Genomic DNA, 15,642 nt, shown 5'->3' with positions numbered 1-15,642 from the left:
TGGACCTTCAAAGTATTAGGCTTACATAGCACATATTAACTGTTTATTTAATTTGGAGCCTGCTGACCATTTAAAAATTGAGCCCCTTTTCGAGTTAGACAAGCTGCAAAATCTTGGATCTGGAATATATTACTCTTTGTATACTTATATGTGGGGCTAGAGATTTACTGTTTATTCTCTGTATCTGAGTGTTTTCTCTTTTTTCTAGTTGTTTCAGATCTTAACTCTATAAAACGGTCTGAATGCAGTTGAGAAACAGTGACACTTGCAGTGAACTATCTTCAGTTTTTCCTTTTCTCCCATCATCTTTCTTCTCTTCTCTCCTCATTTGTAGTTGTTTTTTTTTTTTAATTTTATTTTTGGCTGTGTTGGGTCTTCATTGCTGCGCGTGGGCGCTCTCTAGTTGCGGCGAGCGGGGGCTACTCTTCATTGCAGTGCATGGGCTTCTCATTGCGGTGGCTTCTCTGTTGCGGAGCATGGGCTCTAGGTGCGTGGGTTTCAGTAGTTGTGGCTCGTGGGCTTCAGTAGTTGTGGCTCGTGGGCTTCAGTAGTTGTGGCTCGCGGGCTCTAGAGCGCAGGCTCAGTAGTTGTGGCGCACGGGCTTAGGCGCTCCACGGCATGTGGGATCTTCCTGGACCAGGGCTCGAACCCGTGTCCCCTGCATTGGCAGGCGGATTCTTAACCACTGCACCACCAGGAAAGTCCCCCATTTGTAGTTTTCTTATCTTCTTTAGCAGTGCTTTTATTCTTCAGGTGATACGGTTTTTCAAAGGGCAGAAATGTGGGGAAATCAGCAGAAAGATAAACATATAGCCTCATGTGATGGGGCTACCTGTTAATAATTAGCTAAATGTCTAAGTTGGGAAGGGTTAGGGTCACATTATCAAATCTTGATGATAAAGAAAAAGGAAAAGTGAGACATAAAACTTATAGTGTAAGGACTACACTAGTTTATTTTTTATTTCAAAATAAAATAAAAAGCTTCTTAAAAGCTAGAATTCATCATGAAAAAGCCTGGAAAAGTTCTTTGTGTTCCATATTACAGAAGCTTTGAGGGCATGGTAGCAAAAAGAAATAGTCATAGACCAGAGAGCAACAAGAGATGGTTTCGCCTTTCTTCCTTTTTTTTTTTTTTTTTAAAGCAACTAGAATGCTTTCATTGCTAATGGGAGTATAAAATGATATAACCACTGGCAGTTGATCATAAAGTTAAATAGACACCTACCCTGTGACCCAGTAATTCTACTTCTAGGTCCTTACCCAAGAGAAATGAAAGCATATATCCATAAAGATCTGCACAGGAATATTCAAAGCAGCTTAATTCAAAATAACCTAAAACTGGAAACAACCCAAACATCCATCAACAGACGAATGGATAAATAAATTGTGGCGTATCCATACTGTGGAATATTACTCAGCCATACAAAGAAATGAACTATGTGAACGAATCTCTAAATCACTATGCTAAGTGAAAAGCCAGGTGCCAAAGGGTGTCATTCCATTTATGTGAACTTCTAAAACAGGTGAACTAATCTGTGGTGAAAGAAACCATCTTGCCTTGGGGGAAGGCTAGGGGTCGAACTTTCTGAGGAAATGGAAATGTTTTATTTCTTGATAGGAAATGGAAATGTTTTATATCTTGTGTGGATAACATGGATATATAATATATACATTTCTTTAAAACTCAGGTATCCTCTTCCTTAGAAAATCAGGATAATGTCTGTTCCCTTCAGACACCATAAAGTATTCCATGTCCAGTGGTTCAAAGAATACTCTATCAGGAGTCAGGAGACCTAATTCTAGTCTTGCTTCTTTTGCTAATTATGCGACCTTCCTCTTTCCTCATTTGTAAAATGAGGATGATTCCTGGGCCCAAACGAATTACTGTAGGAGACAAAAGTTTTGTGAACTTAAGCTGTCTTCTGAATTTTTCCATATTTTATCCATTCTAAGGCTTATGTAAATTTTTTTAAATAAATTCATTTATTTTATTGATTTATTTTTGGCTGCATTGGGTCTTCGTTGCTGCACGCAGGCTTTCTCTAGTTGCAGTGAGCAGGGGCTATTCTTGATTGCAGTGTGCGGGCTTCTTGTTGTGGGGGCTTCTCTTGTTGTGGAGCACGGGCTCTAGGCGCATGGGCTTCAGTAGTTATGGCGTGTGGGCTCAGTAGTTGTGGCTCGCGGGCTCTAGAGCACAGACTCAGTAGTTGTGGTGCACGGGCTTAGTTGCTCTGCGGCATGTGGGATCTTCCCGGACCAGGGCTCAAACCCGTGTCCCCTGCGTTGGCAGGCAGGTTCTTAACCACTGTGCCACAAGGGAAGCCTGTAAGGCTTATGTAAATTTTAAAAAATATTTTTGAAGTTAGAATGGGTCTTATAATTGACGATAACTTAAAGTTACTTGGCAGAGTTTTTTTCCCTCCTCAGTGGTATATAAGATGTCTTTTCTTAAAGTCGATGGTATCTTAAGATGCAGTGGCATGCGGATATATATTTTGTAGTCTTTGATGTTACTATAATAAATTCACCAGTAAAAAAAGTATCTGATTTTTCCTGGGAAGAGTACTTTGTTATGAGCCACATGAGCTTGAGATACCTGACTGCATTAACAAAGTCCCTCCCTGACTTGCAAACATCCCATTTATATATGCCTGGACCAGTTGCGTCCAGGGAGCTGGGCAAGTGAGAATTTGCTTGGTTACTTCTCTTCTTGGTCAGCTTCCAGCCTTTGGCCTCTGCCACTGCAGAGTTGGGGATTGAGACCACACTTGGGATATGTAGTCTGGGGGAGGCTGCTTAGCAGAAGGGTTGGAAGCCAGCCCTTCTCTCCACTCTTAGCCTCCATACCTGTGTCTGTCTCCTGCAGGGGCTGTTTGGATCCCACAGGTATCCAGCTGTTACCCCAGCTCCTCAGTCTTCCCTCTGGCCCCCCAAGATATGTTCAGGAAGTACTATTGTGGTTAGATTTCCAGCTAGCCCACCAAATCCTTTCTAACCAGGAATGTCTTTGTTTGCAATGGAAATGTAGGAGAGAACAGTTTTGTTGAAAATGTGCTGTGTTTCAGCTGCTCTATGTTTAACCAGCCTTTCAAGTGAACCTAACCACCATTTATACCATGATTTCTGTGGGAAAATGCATTTTGAGTTCCAGAAGCTGACTTTAAAATGGAATTTGGAATACATCCCATTTGGTCGTTCAGTACTCTTGCGTGTATCTGTATAGATCAGGAAGCTTTTGTAACATTTTCTTCTGCAAGGTACTTAACTTTAATATACAATTTTCCATTCTCCAGGATGCCCAGGGCGTAGAGGAACGAGAAGCATTAGCAAGGATGGCAGCTAACGTTGAAAACACGGCTTCTGCTGACTCGGAGGCATATATTGAGAAATACCTCAGGAGCGTGCTGGCAGTGGAGAACCTTCTCACGTTAGATCGTCTTCGCCAGGTCAGCCGACAGAGCTGGTGGCCATGGTGCCAGCCCAGCCTGACTCTGGGTTTGACTTTCCACAAGTCACAGTATTGTTACATCTAAACTTTTGAAGCCTCTAAGTAGAGCATATTAATTGAGATTAAACTTGCTGGGTAAGTCTTCGAAGGTACAGAAACTACTGGAAAGTTACTTTTTCCAAGACCCTAATTGGTATCTAGTTGCCATTTGGAAGTAGTGGAAGAGAATATGCAACTCTGGTGGCTAAGGAAGTATTTTAGAAATTCCCTGATACTGGGTCATTATGTCACAGAAGGTAGAGTGCTGTGCCCTTCTTTGCCTCCACAGCCTTGGAGTGGATCTCTAGAAGGGAAGACAGAAGTGCCAGCCGTAAACCTAAGCCTCAGAGAAACCCTGAACTCCATTTTATGTGACAGTGTTGAGACTTTGTTTTTTTTTTAACCAAAAATACTAATGAAAAATAAAAGAGAATGGTCTGCTTTTAATAATCTTTCTCTTGGGACTGACTTCTGGCCAGCTTCAAGGGGGCCGTCAGTAGATACAGAAAAGAATGATCCAGGTAACCTGTCAGCTGTTTAATTAACTTTGAGTATTCCACAGTGATGGTAATTGGGTCATTCTGTCGTGTGAAGTAACAGCCATCGTTTAAAGAACTGGGAATGTGTCCATAGCTCAGAGCCTGCTTTAAGATACTGTTACTTTGGAAGTGTGTCTCTCATGTGTATTTTTCGTCTGTATTTCCTCTGACTGACAGGAAGTTGCAGTGAAGGAACAGTTGACAGGAAAAGGGAAGCTGAATAGGAGGAGTATTAGCTCTCCAAATGTGAACAGAGTGAGTACATGGGACCCCATTCTGCGCTCTGCTTTCACTCCTCCTCCTTCCTTGGATAACTCCTTCCCATCCTCTGAATCTCATCTCGGATATCATTTCCTTCTATGAACTGATTTAAGTGTCCTCATTCTCTACCCTGAAGCATCGGTGCCACCCCTCTGTCACTGTCCTTCCTAATTTTACAGGGAAAGTACCCAGGTGAGTCCCTCTGTAATGTTTCTCATTTATCTTCATGTCGCCAGTGCCTGGCACGGTGACTCTGTTAGGTGAGTGTTTGTTGTACTAAAGCAAAACTAGCCGAATGCCTAGGGAAACTGAATTTTCTAGGCCAAACTGAATTACTTATAAATTGAGGAGAAGTCTGGACTAGGTTTATAAACTGTGATTTATCTCTACTTTCCTTACTTTTGATAAAGATATGAATATGAGAGATAGTACACCTTTGTCTGAACTTGATACCCAGAAAAGCCATGGTACAAGCATTGAAATAAAGAGCACCTGGGGCCTCCCTGGTGGCGCAGTGGTTGAGAGTCCGCCTGCCGATGCAGGGGATACGGGTTCGTGCCCCGGTCTGGGAGGATCCCATATGCCGCGGAGTGGCTGGGCCCGTGGGCCATGGCCGCTGAGCCTGCACGTCCGGAGCCTGTGCTCCGCAGCGGGAGAGGCCACAACAGTGAGAGGCCCGCATACCGCAAAAAGAAAAAAAAAAAAAAAAAAAAAAAAAAAAAAGAGCACCTGACCCTTAGCCTTGGTGTTGGAGAGGTCCCAGTGAGAGGCAGGATGGGTGTCAGGCTGGAGGGCACATGTGGCCCCGTGAGACAGAGTGACGTCACTGATGATCTCAGATGGAAAGATTGGGAACATTCTCAGGCAGTAAAAAATACCACTTTAACTCAGTGTAAATATCTTCTCACTCCTTCAGAAAATGATCTACTAAAATGCACTGGTATGTGCAGAGATTTGGTATTTAGAATCCTATGGTTTAAAATAAATAGTTTGCCTGTATACATTTGCTACAATACCCAGAGAAAGGAGTCGTCCGATTAGGACAGGGTAAGGTAACCAGTAACCTGGTATCCTTTAAATAGAAGGGGATAAACAAATGAAGTGTCTCTTACTCGGGCCCAGCCAGCTGTTGCCTCAGTGTACGCTGGATACCTGATGTTATACAAACCTCCCATCTTAAAAATGTTAATTCAGGTTTTCAACAAAACTGCACCTGACAGTGTCCCAAAGGCCACTAGTCTAGTTTGTAACTTTGGTCTTGACAGCCTCTCTGATACCATCCAACTTCAACATTCTGTTGATTCGGTTTTCAAAGTCTTGTATTTCCAGGACCATAGATCTATGTACTTTTGCACATGAAGGACTAATCCCCCTCTTTATTTCTTTTTTAGCTGTCTGGCAGCCGACAGGATCTTATTCCATCCTACAGTCTAGGTAGCAACAAGGTGAGTGTTTGTAACTATTTTCTATCAGTCTTTGATCCGTTTCCCATTCCAGCTTTCCTCTTCTCAAATATCACACGCTAGTTTTGCGTGCCAAATTTTCTCCCAGTTTTCTGTACTAAGTGAAATTTATTGGAGAGCGTTGAGTTCATTTCTTTTTATCTGCCAGTTAAAATAATGTTACCGAGACCTTATTATTACTCTACTTTCTAAGGGTTAAAAAACGATTCAGTTGCTTAAGTTCTTCTGTTGAAAATATTCTTCCTGTTTGTGTCAGAAAAGGAACTTCATGTCAGATTTTTAATAGTAAAATATTGATGAGATGATTGAACATATATGAGGAGTAAGATTATGTCTAAAAGTTAATATTATTTGTTAGAAGAAAGAAAAATAAGTGAACAGCAATTTTGTTAGCTGGAATGTATTTACTCGCTTGTTAATATGGCTTTCCCCAATATAACAGAGTTTTAAGCATAGACAATTCATTGTCATGTACTTAAAGGGCTCACACTTGAAATTGTAACTGGATGTCACAGTTTTGTGCCTGCCTTTTTTTGAGGGACCTCGTTAGATGTTGGTGCTGCCAGCTGCAGGCAGTGTGCTCTGTGTCGATATCTTCACCCTTGAGGAGGCCAAAAGTGTCATATGAAATGGTCTGACATGAGGAAGTTGTGTCAGAGTAAAAGAAGATACAGATAAAAGAAGATTGGCTATTTAATCATTATCAAAGCTGAGTGGTATTCATTACACTATTCTTACACTATTCTTTCTATTCTTGTTAAATATTCTACAATCTGTCTTTGTATAGGTTTGAAATTTTCCTTATAAAAACTTAAGAAAAAGACAATGAAGTTGATGAACGATTAGACTTATTTTTAAGATCTAGGTTACTAGGTGTTTACCTGAAGTAATACATAGATACGTATGTGTGTATATATACCCTATTATTTCAGACCAACTACCAGTAATCTAAATCTTAAAAATATATATCTCAGTGTTTATAGGCAAATAACTTGCTCTCCAGCTCATCAGTTCACTGACCACCTACCATGCGTCTGAAAGTGTGCTAAGGTTTAGTACTCCTTGATACGGGTCCACTGACAGGTGTGATTAGCTCTTGATAATCATAGCATAGTTGTGATTAGCTAAACAAAGCAGAGCTTTTGGAAAATTGTGTCATTATTAATTACAAATAACTCAAGTATTTTAAGGAAAATATAAGAAAAAAACATGACTTTCTATGTTTTTTTTGAAATCCATCTAACCCAAATCCTCTATCACAAATTCCTTGAAAAAAAGTAGCCAAAATTTCTTCAGCTTTTCTCTCTCACCCTAGTTTCCTTATGTTTAAATGAAGAAAATAATAGAAAACAGTAGTATCTGCCTGAAAAAGAATTATTGTTTCATCTACACCAAATAAACAGAATAAAGGAACACAGATGCTGTAAGAGAAGTATGCCTGGGTAGAGCAGAAGCCCAGAGGAGGGAGTGGGCACTTTTATAGGTATTGTTCAGGGACCAAGAGAGGCTGCGGAGAGGGGGAACCCCCCGCCCCCAGTAAGCTTAATGCTGAAAGAGGGTAAGGTCCACCCAAGGCAGGGAAGGGTTTGAAGCAAGAGTGTGAGCAGAAGTGTGGAAGGAGGAATGAGCATGAGTAAAGCAGAGAGGGTGTAGTGTGCGGCAGAGCCCAGAGACAGGGGCCTTATTTCAGAAGTTCCTATATGATGCGCCTAGGAGTAGCGGGGGAGCTGGGTCACTTGAAGGAGTAGTTTTAAACAGTCCACCTAAACCCCACTCATGTTCCTGGCTGTGGTGTATAAAATTACGTTAGAAGGCTTCCCTGGTGGCGCAGTAGTTGGGAGTCCGCCTGCCGATGCAGGGGACACGGGTTCGTGCCCCGGTCCGGGAAGATCCCACATGCCGCGGAGCGGCTGGGCCCGTGAGCCATGGCCGCTGAGCCTGCGTGTCCGGAGCCTGTGCTCCGCAACGGGAGAGGCCACAGCAGTGAGAGGCCCACGTACCGCAAAAAAAAAAAAAAAAAAAAAAAAAAAAAAAAAATTACATTAGAATAATGTACATAGTAGAAATGTGTACAGTTACCAATGCACAAGTGAGGGTGGGGACAGCAGGTGGGGTAGAGGTCTCAGCAGCAGGGAGGGGGAGGGAGAGACTCGGGACATGCTCAGGAGATGGAAGCTCTAGAACTCGGCAACATGAAGAACAAGGTGGAGCCCAGGGGAGACAGGGTGACACGGGCGCTGGGTGACAGTGCGGAGAGGTGAATGCTGCAGGCGCACGTTTGGAGAAGAAAATGATTGAGGTCAGTTTTGGACAAAAGGTTATGTGTGCCAGTTCAGGGGTCTGGAAGCCTGAGCTGAAGACAGAGTGGGGAGCTCAGGGCCTGGTTGGACCAGCGTGAGGGATTTGAGCACAGAGGCGAGGCCGTGCGGGCGTGATGGTGATACTTTCAGGCCTGTGCAGGAGGGGAAGCCGGCCAGGGCGACAATGGACCGGAGTCCTCCAAGAGGAGAGCAGGCGCAGGAGGGCGGCTTGGAAACTGGTGCCGGAGAAAGGCGGTTTAGGAGCTCCTTCCAGACTCCTCAGAGACCGAGATGAGGACTGAAAAGACTATTTTGGGTGTGAGAGTGAAGAGTTTATTGGAGGCCTTTCCCAGGGCAGTCTCTTCTGTGGAGGACTGGGGAGAAGTACGCAGGACGTGTTTTGGGGGGGGGGTTGTGTGTTTTTGTTTTGTTTTTTGTTTGGGTTTTTTTGGGGGGCGTGCTGCACGGCTTTCAGGATCTTAGTTTCCTGACCAGGGATCGAACCTGTGCCCCCTGCCGTGGAAGCGTAGAGTCCTAACCACTGGACCACCAGGGAAGTCCCAGCAGGGCATATATTAAATGAGTAAATAAATTACACATTTTTTGTTACTCTACCAGGACCGTCCCTTTTTCAGTCATCTTGATGTCCTGGGGCCCCTGGGTAACTTAGCGAAGATGAGGAAATTCTCCCCTCTCAGATTTTACTGGTGTCCTGATGCCGTCCCAGGATCTGGCTCTGTCTGCTCTGTTTCAGCGTGTATTTTCAGTTTTCGTCCGACGCCTCCAAACAGTGAAGGACCCTTTTCTCCCGTTGCAGCAGTTTGCAGTCTTCCTTAGAACTTGGCCTCTCTCACCCCTCCGCAACCACAGCAGTCCCCAGCCTCTGACGGACAGTGGAGTTCTTTTCAGGGAAAACAGAAAGGCCAGCTGCCCGTTACTAACTGTGCTCCCAGTTCAGCTGTGGAGCTATTACTTTATCTTCTTGTGAACTGTTGGCCCCCATGGGCCCTGAACGGTTACCAGGTATGGCTGGGATTCCATCCACTCCATCACTGTCACCACAGGCATCACTTGACTTCCTGCTTGTGTCCAGATCAGTAGGTTTTATGAATGTCCACATACCAAAATCAGAGACCTTTTGCTTTTCACTAGGGGAAAGGTAGAGGAAAACTGTTCTAAGATTTAATGGATGGACCTGTTTAATGAGTATGGAAATTCAGGTGATAGAGGATCATAAATAATGCTAGGAAACAAAGTGACAAGAACACTTAGCAAAGAGGATTTGATTCCAGGCTCACTTCAGTAGGGGGCACAAAGTGGCTCCCCCGTTCGCAGGCGAGGGGCCCTCAGTAGTTTTATGATTTAAAGCAGGGCCTCTTAAAAAATTTTTAAGGAAAATAAATATGTTTTAAATTGTATTTTCTTACTAGCGAGAACAGAAACATTTCCCTCCACCAATAGCAGCAAGGAACAGAGATTCCTCCCTTTGGTCTTTTAAATGAAACAATGAAAAACATCGTCAAATATGGCATTGCTTTGAATTCAAAATTGTTATAATGCTGTGCATAGTAGAATTCCTCAGGGTAGTGTTTAAACTAGTTGACATACAAATTTTCCAAGTCCTATTAAACCCCTTTACACAGCAGCAGTGCTCATAGACATATGAAATGACATATATATGAGGGTGCCCATTGCCACATTGTTTATAATGGCAGACGATTGGAAACAAGCTAAATGTCCATTGGTTTGGTCTGGTTAAATCTATTTTCTCCCTGTGAGTGTGTGCATGTGCACACACATAAGTAAATGGGATACTATACAGCTGTAAAAAATAATTAGGAACCCCTCCAGGTACTAATGTGGAAGATCACCAGGATATACTTAGGGATTAAAAATGCAGTGCAGCATAGTATGCTGCCGTTTGAATTATAAAAGGAGGGAAACAGAGAGGTGCGTGTGGCTGTTTATAGATTTGCTCACATAGACGCAGGAAACCCTATAAGGATATATGATAAACGGATACCATTACTTACCTGCCTGGGGAGAGAGTAGAAGCATGTGGGCACCTGAGGTAGGAGGCTTCTCACTGTGTGCCTTTTTATATTACTTGTTTTTTGGATCATGGGAACAAATTACCTATTGAAAAAAATTAAATAAATTAAAATTAAAAAATTTTATTCTCTACCCTTTATAGTAGGCAGAAGATTTTATTCTCTAGTAAGCAGTGGTTTGAGAAGGTCTTCAGTTGCTTTATCTGTAATAATTTTCGCACAAAATCCTCAAGGAGAGATTACTAAAGAAATTGTTCTGGAAAATCTCAAAGACTCATGTTGGTTTTTTTCCTTTTCTTTTGGAGACTTCCTTCATTCTGCAGTTTTCAGAGATCCAGGGAGAGGTAATTAATCCATGAGGTTTTTCCTAATGAGTGGGATACAAGTATTATCCTACTATCTAAAACATGCTTACTTTTACCTTGAGAATAAGAATGCATTTTTAAATGTAGTTTTTATAAGATGACTAAGTTTGATACTGTACTAAGTTTTTGGCTCTTACCCTTTGGTAAAAATAACTTTGGTAATCAGTATATACAATTCCTCTCAAATGTTCCTTGTTGCCTGGGCTTTGAAGATATCTGTCAGAAGAGACCAGGAACGAAGGCATCTGATGGAATGTAGAAGGCTCTGGAATGCAAAGAGTTGGAGTTAATTCATTAATTAAGCAAATGATACAGTAAATGTTTGAGAACTTGTAAGGTGTCCTTTTCTCAAGCATGGGATGGGGGAGAGAAGCAAAGAAGAGAGCAAAAGTGCCTCGGGCCTTCCTTCAACGCCACAGAACTTTGCTCATTGGGACCATCTTGGCTTCCTTGCATGAAAGTATTTAACGAAAAGGGAAGTTGAGTCGGAAATATAATTTTAACCTGGAATCGATGCTTAAAATGCTAGAAACTGTATTTTGAAAAATTGAAAATTATAATCACATTAGTTACATCTACCTTGCAAACTCATGTGGGCCTGTTTCTGGGTTCTCTGTTCCATTATCTATGTGTCTATCCCTCTTTCTTGATTCCGAAATCAGAGTTACAGGCCAGAGAATCTGATGTGCTGTGTCCTCCCCACCTAATGTCAGAACATTCAGGTTTAGAAGCAGGGAGAGGCCACGGAGCAAGTTCAAGTCTGCCTTTCCCTACTAATTTTCAGTTAATGTCATGGCAAAGATTAGTCAGTCGGGAGAAAAGTAACACTAAAAGGTGTGTCCGGGAGGCAGGAGCAGAGAGTGTGTTAGGATTAGGGCTCTTGGGGAGGTGAGAGCAAGTGGTAAGGTACTAAAACAGTGTCACACTTTGGCCTATAATACTTGGAATTCGGCCAGCCACATTTTGCATGCCCTTATTTATGGATGCTCGCTACATATTCAAGTTGGAATTGTTTCCTGAGCTCCACCAAGATGCAACTGATGAGCTAATTAATCTTAAAAAGATAAATTGAATTCTATTAACTACTCTTCACTTTTAATTTCACCTTATGGCCTAAAAGAAATCACTCTTGAAAAGCTTTTCAATTAAGAATATAAAATATTTCTAATTGCAGTGATGTTGTTATTTACTGTTACTGGCTATTTCATCATTATTGTAAGGCAGTTTTTGTATAGGTATAATGAAAACTTAGCAAAGTTTTTGTGACCAGTCTACCAGATTAGACTCATCTTTAGGTACAGAATTAATTTCAGCAGATTATTTTTCCATTTAAACAGTGGCTGTGCATTGAGATCTTTTGCAATCCAAGGAACTCTGTCAACGAAAAATACTGGTCTTACTTAAAGACATTTTAAATGGAATTATATGTTTTTAAATAAGTTAGTAAGATGTTTGTCAGCTTCTTATTGGAGTTTTTGATGCAATTAAAAGTAGCCAAAAGCCTAAATGAATATTCAGTTAACAAAACTGGATGGTGTGTTTTGGCTCCATCACCTTCCTGAAAACTGCAGTTATGTACTGTGGCACTAGTTAAGGCTGGTACCAAGTATGAGTCACCTCTTCTTTAGCTGCACGAGAAGCCACCTTTGGACCTGCAATGTCACTGATGCTTCTCTTTGTTTATCTCTTTGTCACTTTCCTGATCAAAACCAGACCTCTTTATGGAATACCCAGAGCATTTGTGTCTGTCTGGAGAGCGGTAACAGCAAAACAGGAGGTGCCCAAGGGGGACCGATCAGGTCCTCAAGTCAGCTGAGAGCGTGCTGTGTTTTTCCCTGTTGGGTTTTGCTTTTAAGCATAGTGTCCATCGACAGATGAATGGATAAAGAAGATGTGGCATATATATGCAATGGAATACTACTCAGCCATAAAAAGAAACGAAATTGAGTTATTTGTAGTGAGGTGGATGGACCTAGAGTCAGTCATACAGAGTGAAGTAAGTCAGAAAGAGAAAAACAAATACCATATGCTAACACATATATATGCAATCTAAAAAAAGAAAAAAAAAAGGTTCTGAAGAACCTAGGGGCAGGACAGGAATAAAGATGCAGGCGGACGTAGAGAATGGACTTGAAGACATGGAGAGGGGGAAGGGTAAGCTGGGACAACGTGAGAGAGTGGCATGGACTTATATATACACTACGAAATGTAAAATAGCTAACTAATGGGAGAGAAGCCGCATAGCACAGGGAGATCAGCTCGGTGCTTTGTGACCACGTAGAGGGCTTTCTCTAGTTGTGGCAAGCAGGGGCTACTCTTTGTTGTGGTGCGTGGGCTTCTCATTGTGGTGGCTTCTCGTTGTGGAGCATGGGCTCTAGGCGCGGGGGCTTCAGTAGTTGTGGTTCGCGGGCTCAGTAGTTGTGGCTCGTGGGCTCTACAGCGTGGGCTCAGTAGTTGTGGCACACAGGCTTAGTTGCTCCACGGCCTGTGGGATCTTCCCGGACCAGGGCTCGAACCCATGTCCCCTGCATTGGCAGGCGGATTCTTAACCACTGCACCACCAGGGAAGTCCCATTGTGGCTGATTCTGAAGGTTGATAGACATGAAAAATGTCAGAAACATCACAGATTGATCTTTCCAGATTTCAGTAGTGGAGCGTAGATTACTGCGGTAGAAGTTTTAAAAAAAATAAGCCATACTCTTTGACTTTGAGAGCTGAGCTCATAAGAAAGCAGAAAGGTCTGGTGTCTGGCCAAGTCCTTTTTATTCATTGTCCTGAGTTGATCTCCCTCTGAAGTACCTTTAACTGGGATGCTTCCTTTTTTCTTCCCCAACATTTCAGTAAAGGGAGAATAATCCTGGACGAGCCAAGCATGTGAAATGTATTGGAAAGACACTAATTGCCTTGTCCCTGGGTGGCAGTGTGTGTTGCTAGACCCCGGACCACAGATTCCACTCCTGGCAAGAGAATGGATATGTACAGCCAGAGGGAAAGAATATAGTGAATGATTTCAGTGGAGCGTTTCTCCAGAGATCTGCAGGTGTCAGAAAGAGGAGGGAGGAGCGTTGTACCCAGTTTATCATCCAAATTTGTTGTTCCCTTGGAAGCAGAGCCTGTTCTGTCCCAGAGCGATTTGAGACACTCTGTGTCCCCGTCTCTGGTTGGTGAGACTGTGAGATGCCTCAAGGTTAAGAGGGCGGTTAAGGGAGATGGATGAAATGTGTCTCTGTTTTTCATTCTCTGATGGGGCTAACAATATGGCTTAGGCTCTGTGTAAGTACCGTGTGCATCCTTTCAAATGTTTTTACTTGAGATATTCAAATAGATGAGATAGTAAAGAGTTATTGCCTCCATTCAGATTTGGGAGTAACATTGTGTGTGGGAGTTCCAGCTGGTAAAAATTACCCGGGAAGCTAGCAGAGCCCTGAGTGTGCCTTGGGGAAGAGGTGACACCTACATTGTTTGTCATTGGACCACACCAAATGGCTGAGGTGCTGACTCCAAATCAGCTGCTTCGTTTTCCTAAGGGACAGAGTCCCACTATGTCAGCTGCCAAAAAGGAAGAAAAATGTAAGGTATGAAAACAGATTTATTCTGAAATTAAGTGCGTTGTCTTCAAAACAACCTTGCATGAGCTTAAACCCTGTAAAGAAAGCGTGAGACTTTTCTTCCCCTGAGAAGCTCAGTAGAGTGTTGACTTCATTGTCCCGTCACCTGATGGTGATGTCCCAGAGTACACAAAGCTGCAGCTTCCCAGACAGATAATTAAATTTAAATGCAAAAAAAGTTAATGAAACATTAAAGTATGTGCATCAGTGTGTGATTCATAGTAACACAAATGCTCCTGCAGTGACATGTTCATAGTTCATTTCCCTCATCATCTCTTCATGTCTCTCTTGCTTCCTAGCTTCCCACTGTTGAGCATCATACCGTTTTGTTAAAATATCAAGTGCTGAGAGGGTTCCTAGGGAAACTGGCCTTCTGTAAGATAAACAGGATCCAGATCACTTAGGGCTTATCGATTTTATGGTCAGTACTTAAGGTGGCTGCTAAAAGCAGATAGGTTTCCAGTACGTTTTGGCAACCTAAGAGGGCTTTCTTCCCCCATCCACCTTCAGGAGCAGCAAAGAACTTACTTTGCAGGTGATTACTAATGAAGACTCAAGTTGGTCGTCAGGGTCACTCATCTGTGGAGTACTGGCTTAAACTAATATAAAATACCATTTTTTAAACTCTGGTGACAAAGCAGTCAGTGATTATCAGAGGACCAAAAGAGAGCGTACAGCATTTAGAAGAGTTGTGTCTCGTCTCCATTACTGGTTTTTATACTGGTAGCATGGGTTGGGGTTTATTTCTTTCCTGGACGGGACTGATGTGCAAAGTGTTTCAGTGCTGCCACCATGTTTATGGCTCAAGTTCTAGACAGGTAAACTAGTCCATCACCTGTTGGGCATTGTTTTTGTATTATGCGGTGAAATCTCTTTAATGGGAATTTACAAGACAAGTTGAAAGTACAGTCAGACTTGTTAATTCAGAGACTACCATTATTGGCAACTTGTGACTACTTGGTTTAGGCTTACCTGGAACTCATCTTTAGTATCTGTTAAAAAAAAAAAAAAAAAGAGAGAGGCTTGGTAATATGCTGTTCTAGAGGTTTTACTTTCATGAATGGGATGTGGCGGAGGAGGAGATGCCTGACTGTATTAGAGTTGTTCCTAGGTTTCAGTCGAGAATCTGAAGTGAAAGCGGGTATCTTGAGGCACAAGAGCCGAGAGGGCCTAAGGAGCAGGGTGGAAGGGAGGATTTCAAAAGGAATGTCTTACTAAATCCCTGTTTTGTGAGAAGCAGCATGATACAGGAGAAAGAATATCAGGAGGCTGTATACATTGTAGTAAGCAGTAAACCAAGGTTTAGTTCATGTGATTTTGTCAGTGACATTGCATCATCTCACAGAGTGACCAAGTCCTCAAGTCTAGGAGATGCAAAGAAGGTAAGTCTCTACTTTCAGGAGCTGCTGTGAGGGAGGAAGGTGCACCGTTGCTGGCACAGGTCTTTGCGTTGGCAGACATGACCACCTTGCCCTGTCCCTAGCCCAGCGGGAAGTGAACACCAGTGTTCACAAGTGTGCAGTGGAGTGACTGCAGGTACAGGAAGACCACCGACAGCATGAGAACT

The 15,642-nt window shown here is 42.7% G+C and overlaps 1 protein-coding gene across 1 annotated transcript in view; it reads left to right on the top strand.

Annotated features, from left to right (window-relative positions):
• KIF13B (kinesin family member 13B) overlaps window positions 1-15,642 on the top strand; it is a 190,695-nt gene that overhangs the window by 137,049 nt on the left and 38,004 nt on the right. The window contains exons 33-35 of the mRNA XM_082616987.1: window positions 3,294-3,446; window positions 4,204-4,281; window positions 5,679-5,732. Coding sequence (XP_082473113.1) covers window positions 3,294-3,446; window positions 4,204-4,281; window positions 5,679-5,732 — 285 coding nt within the window. The remainder of the gene's footprint in view (window positions 1-3,293; window positions 3,447-4,203; window positions 4,282-5,678; window positions 5,733-15,642) is intronic.

This window comes from Mesoplodon mirus (genome assembly GCF_964341445.2).
Source record: "Mesoplodon mirus genome assembly, chromosome: 1".
Classification (NCBI taxonomy): Eukaryota; Metazoa; Chordata; class Mammalia; order Artiodactyla; family Ziphiidae; genus Mesoplodon; species Mesoplodon mirus.
Note: the sequence above shows the minus strand (reverse complement) of the source record. Positions and strands in the feature narration are given on the sequence as shown.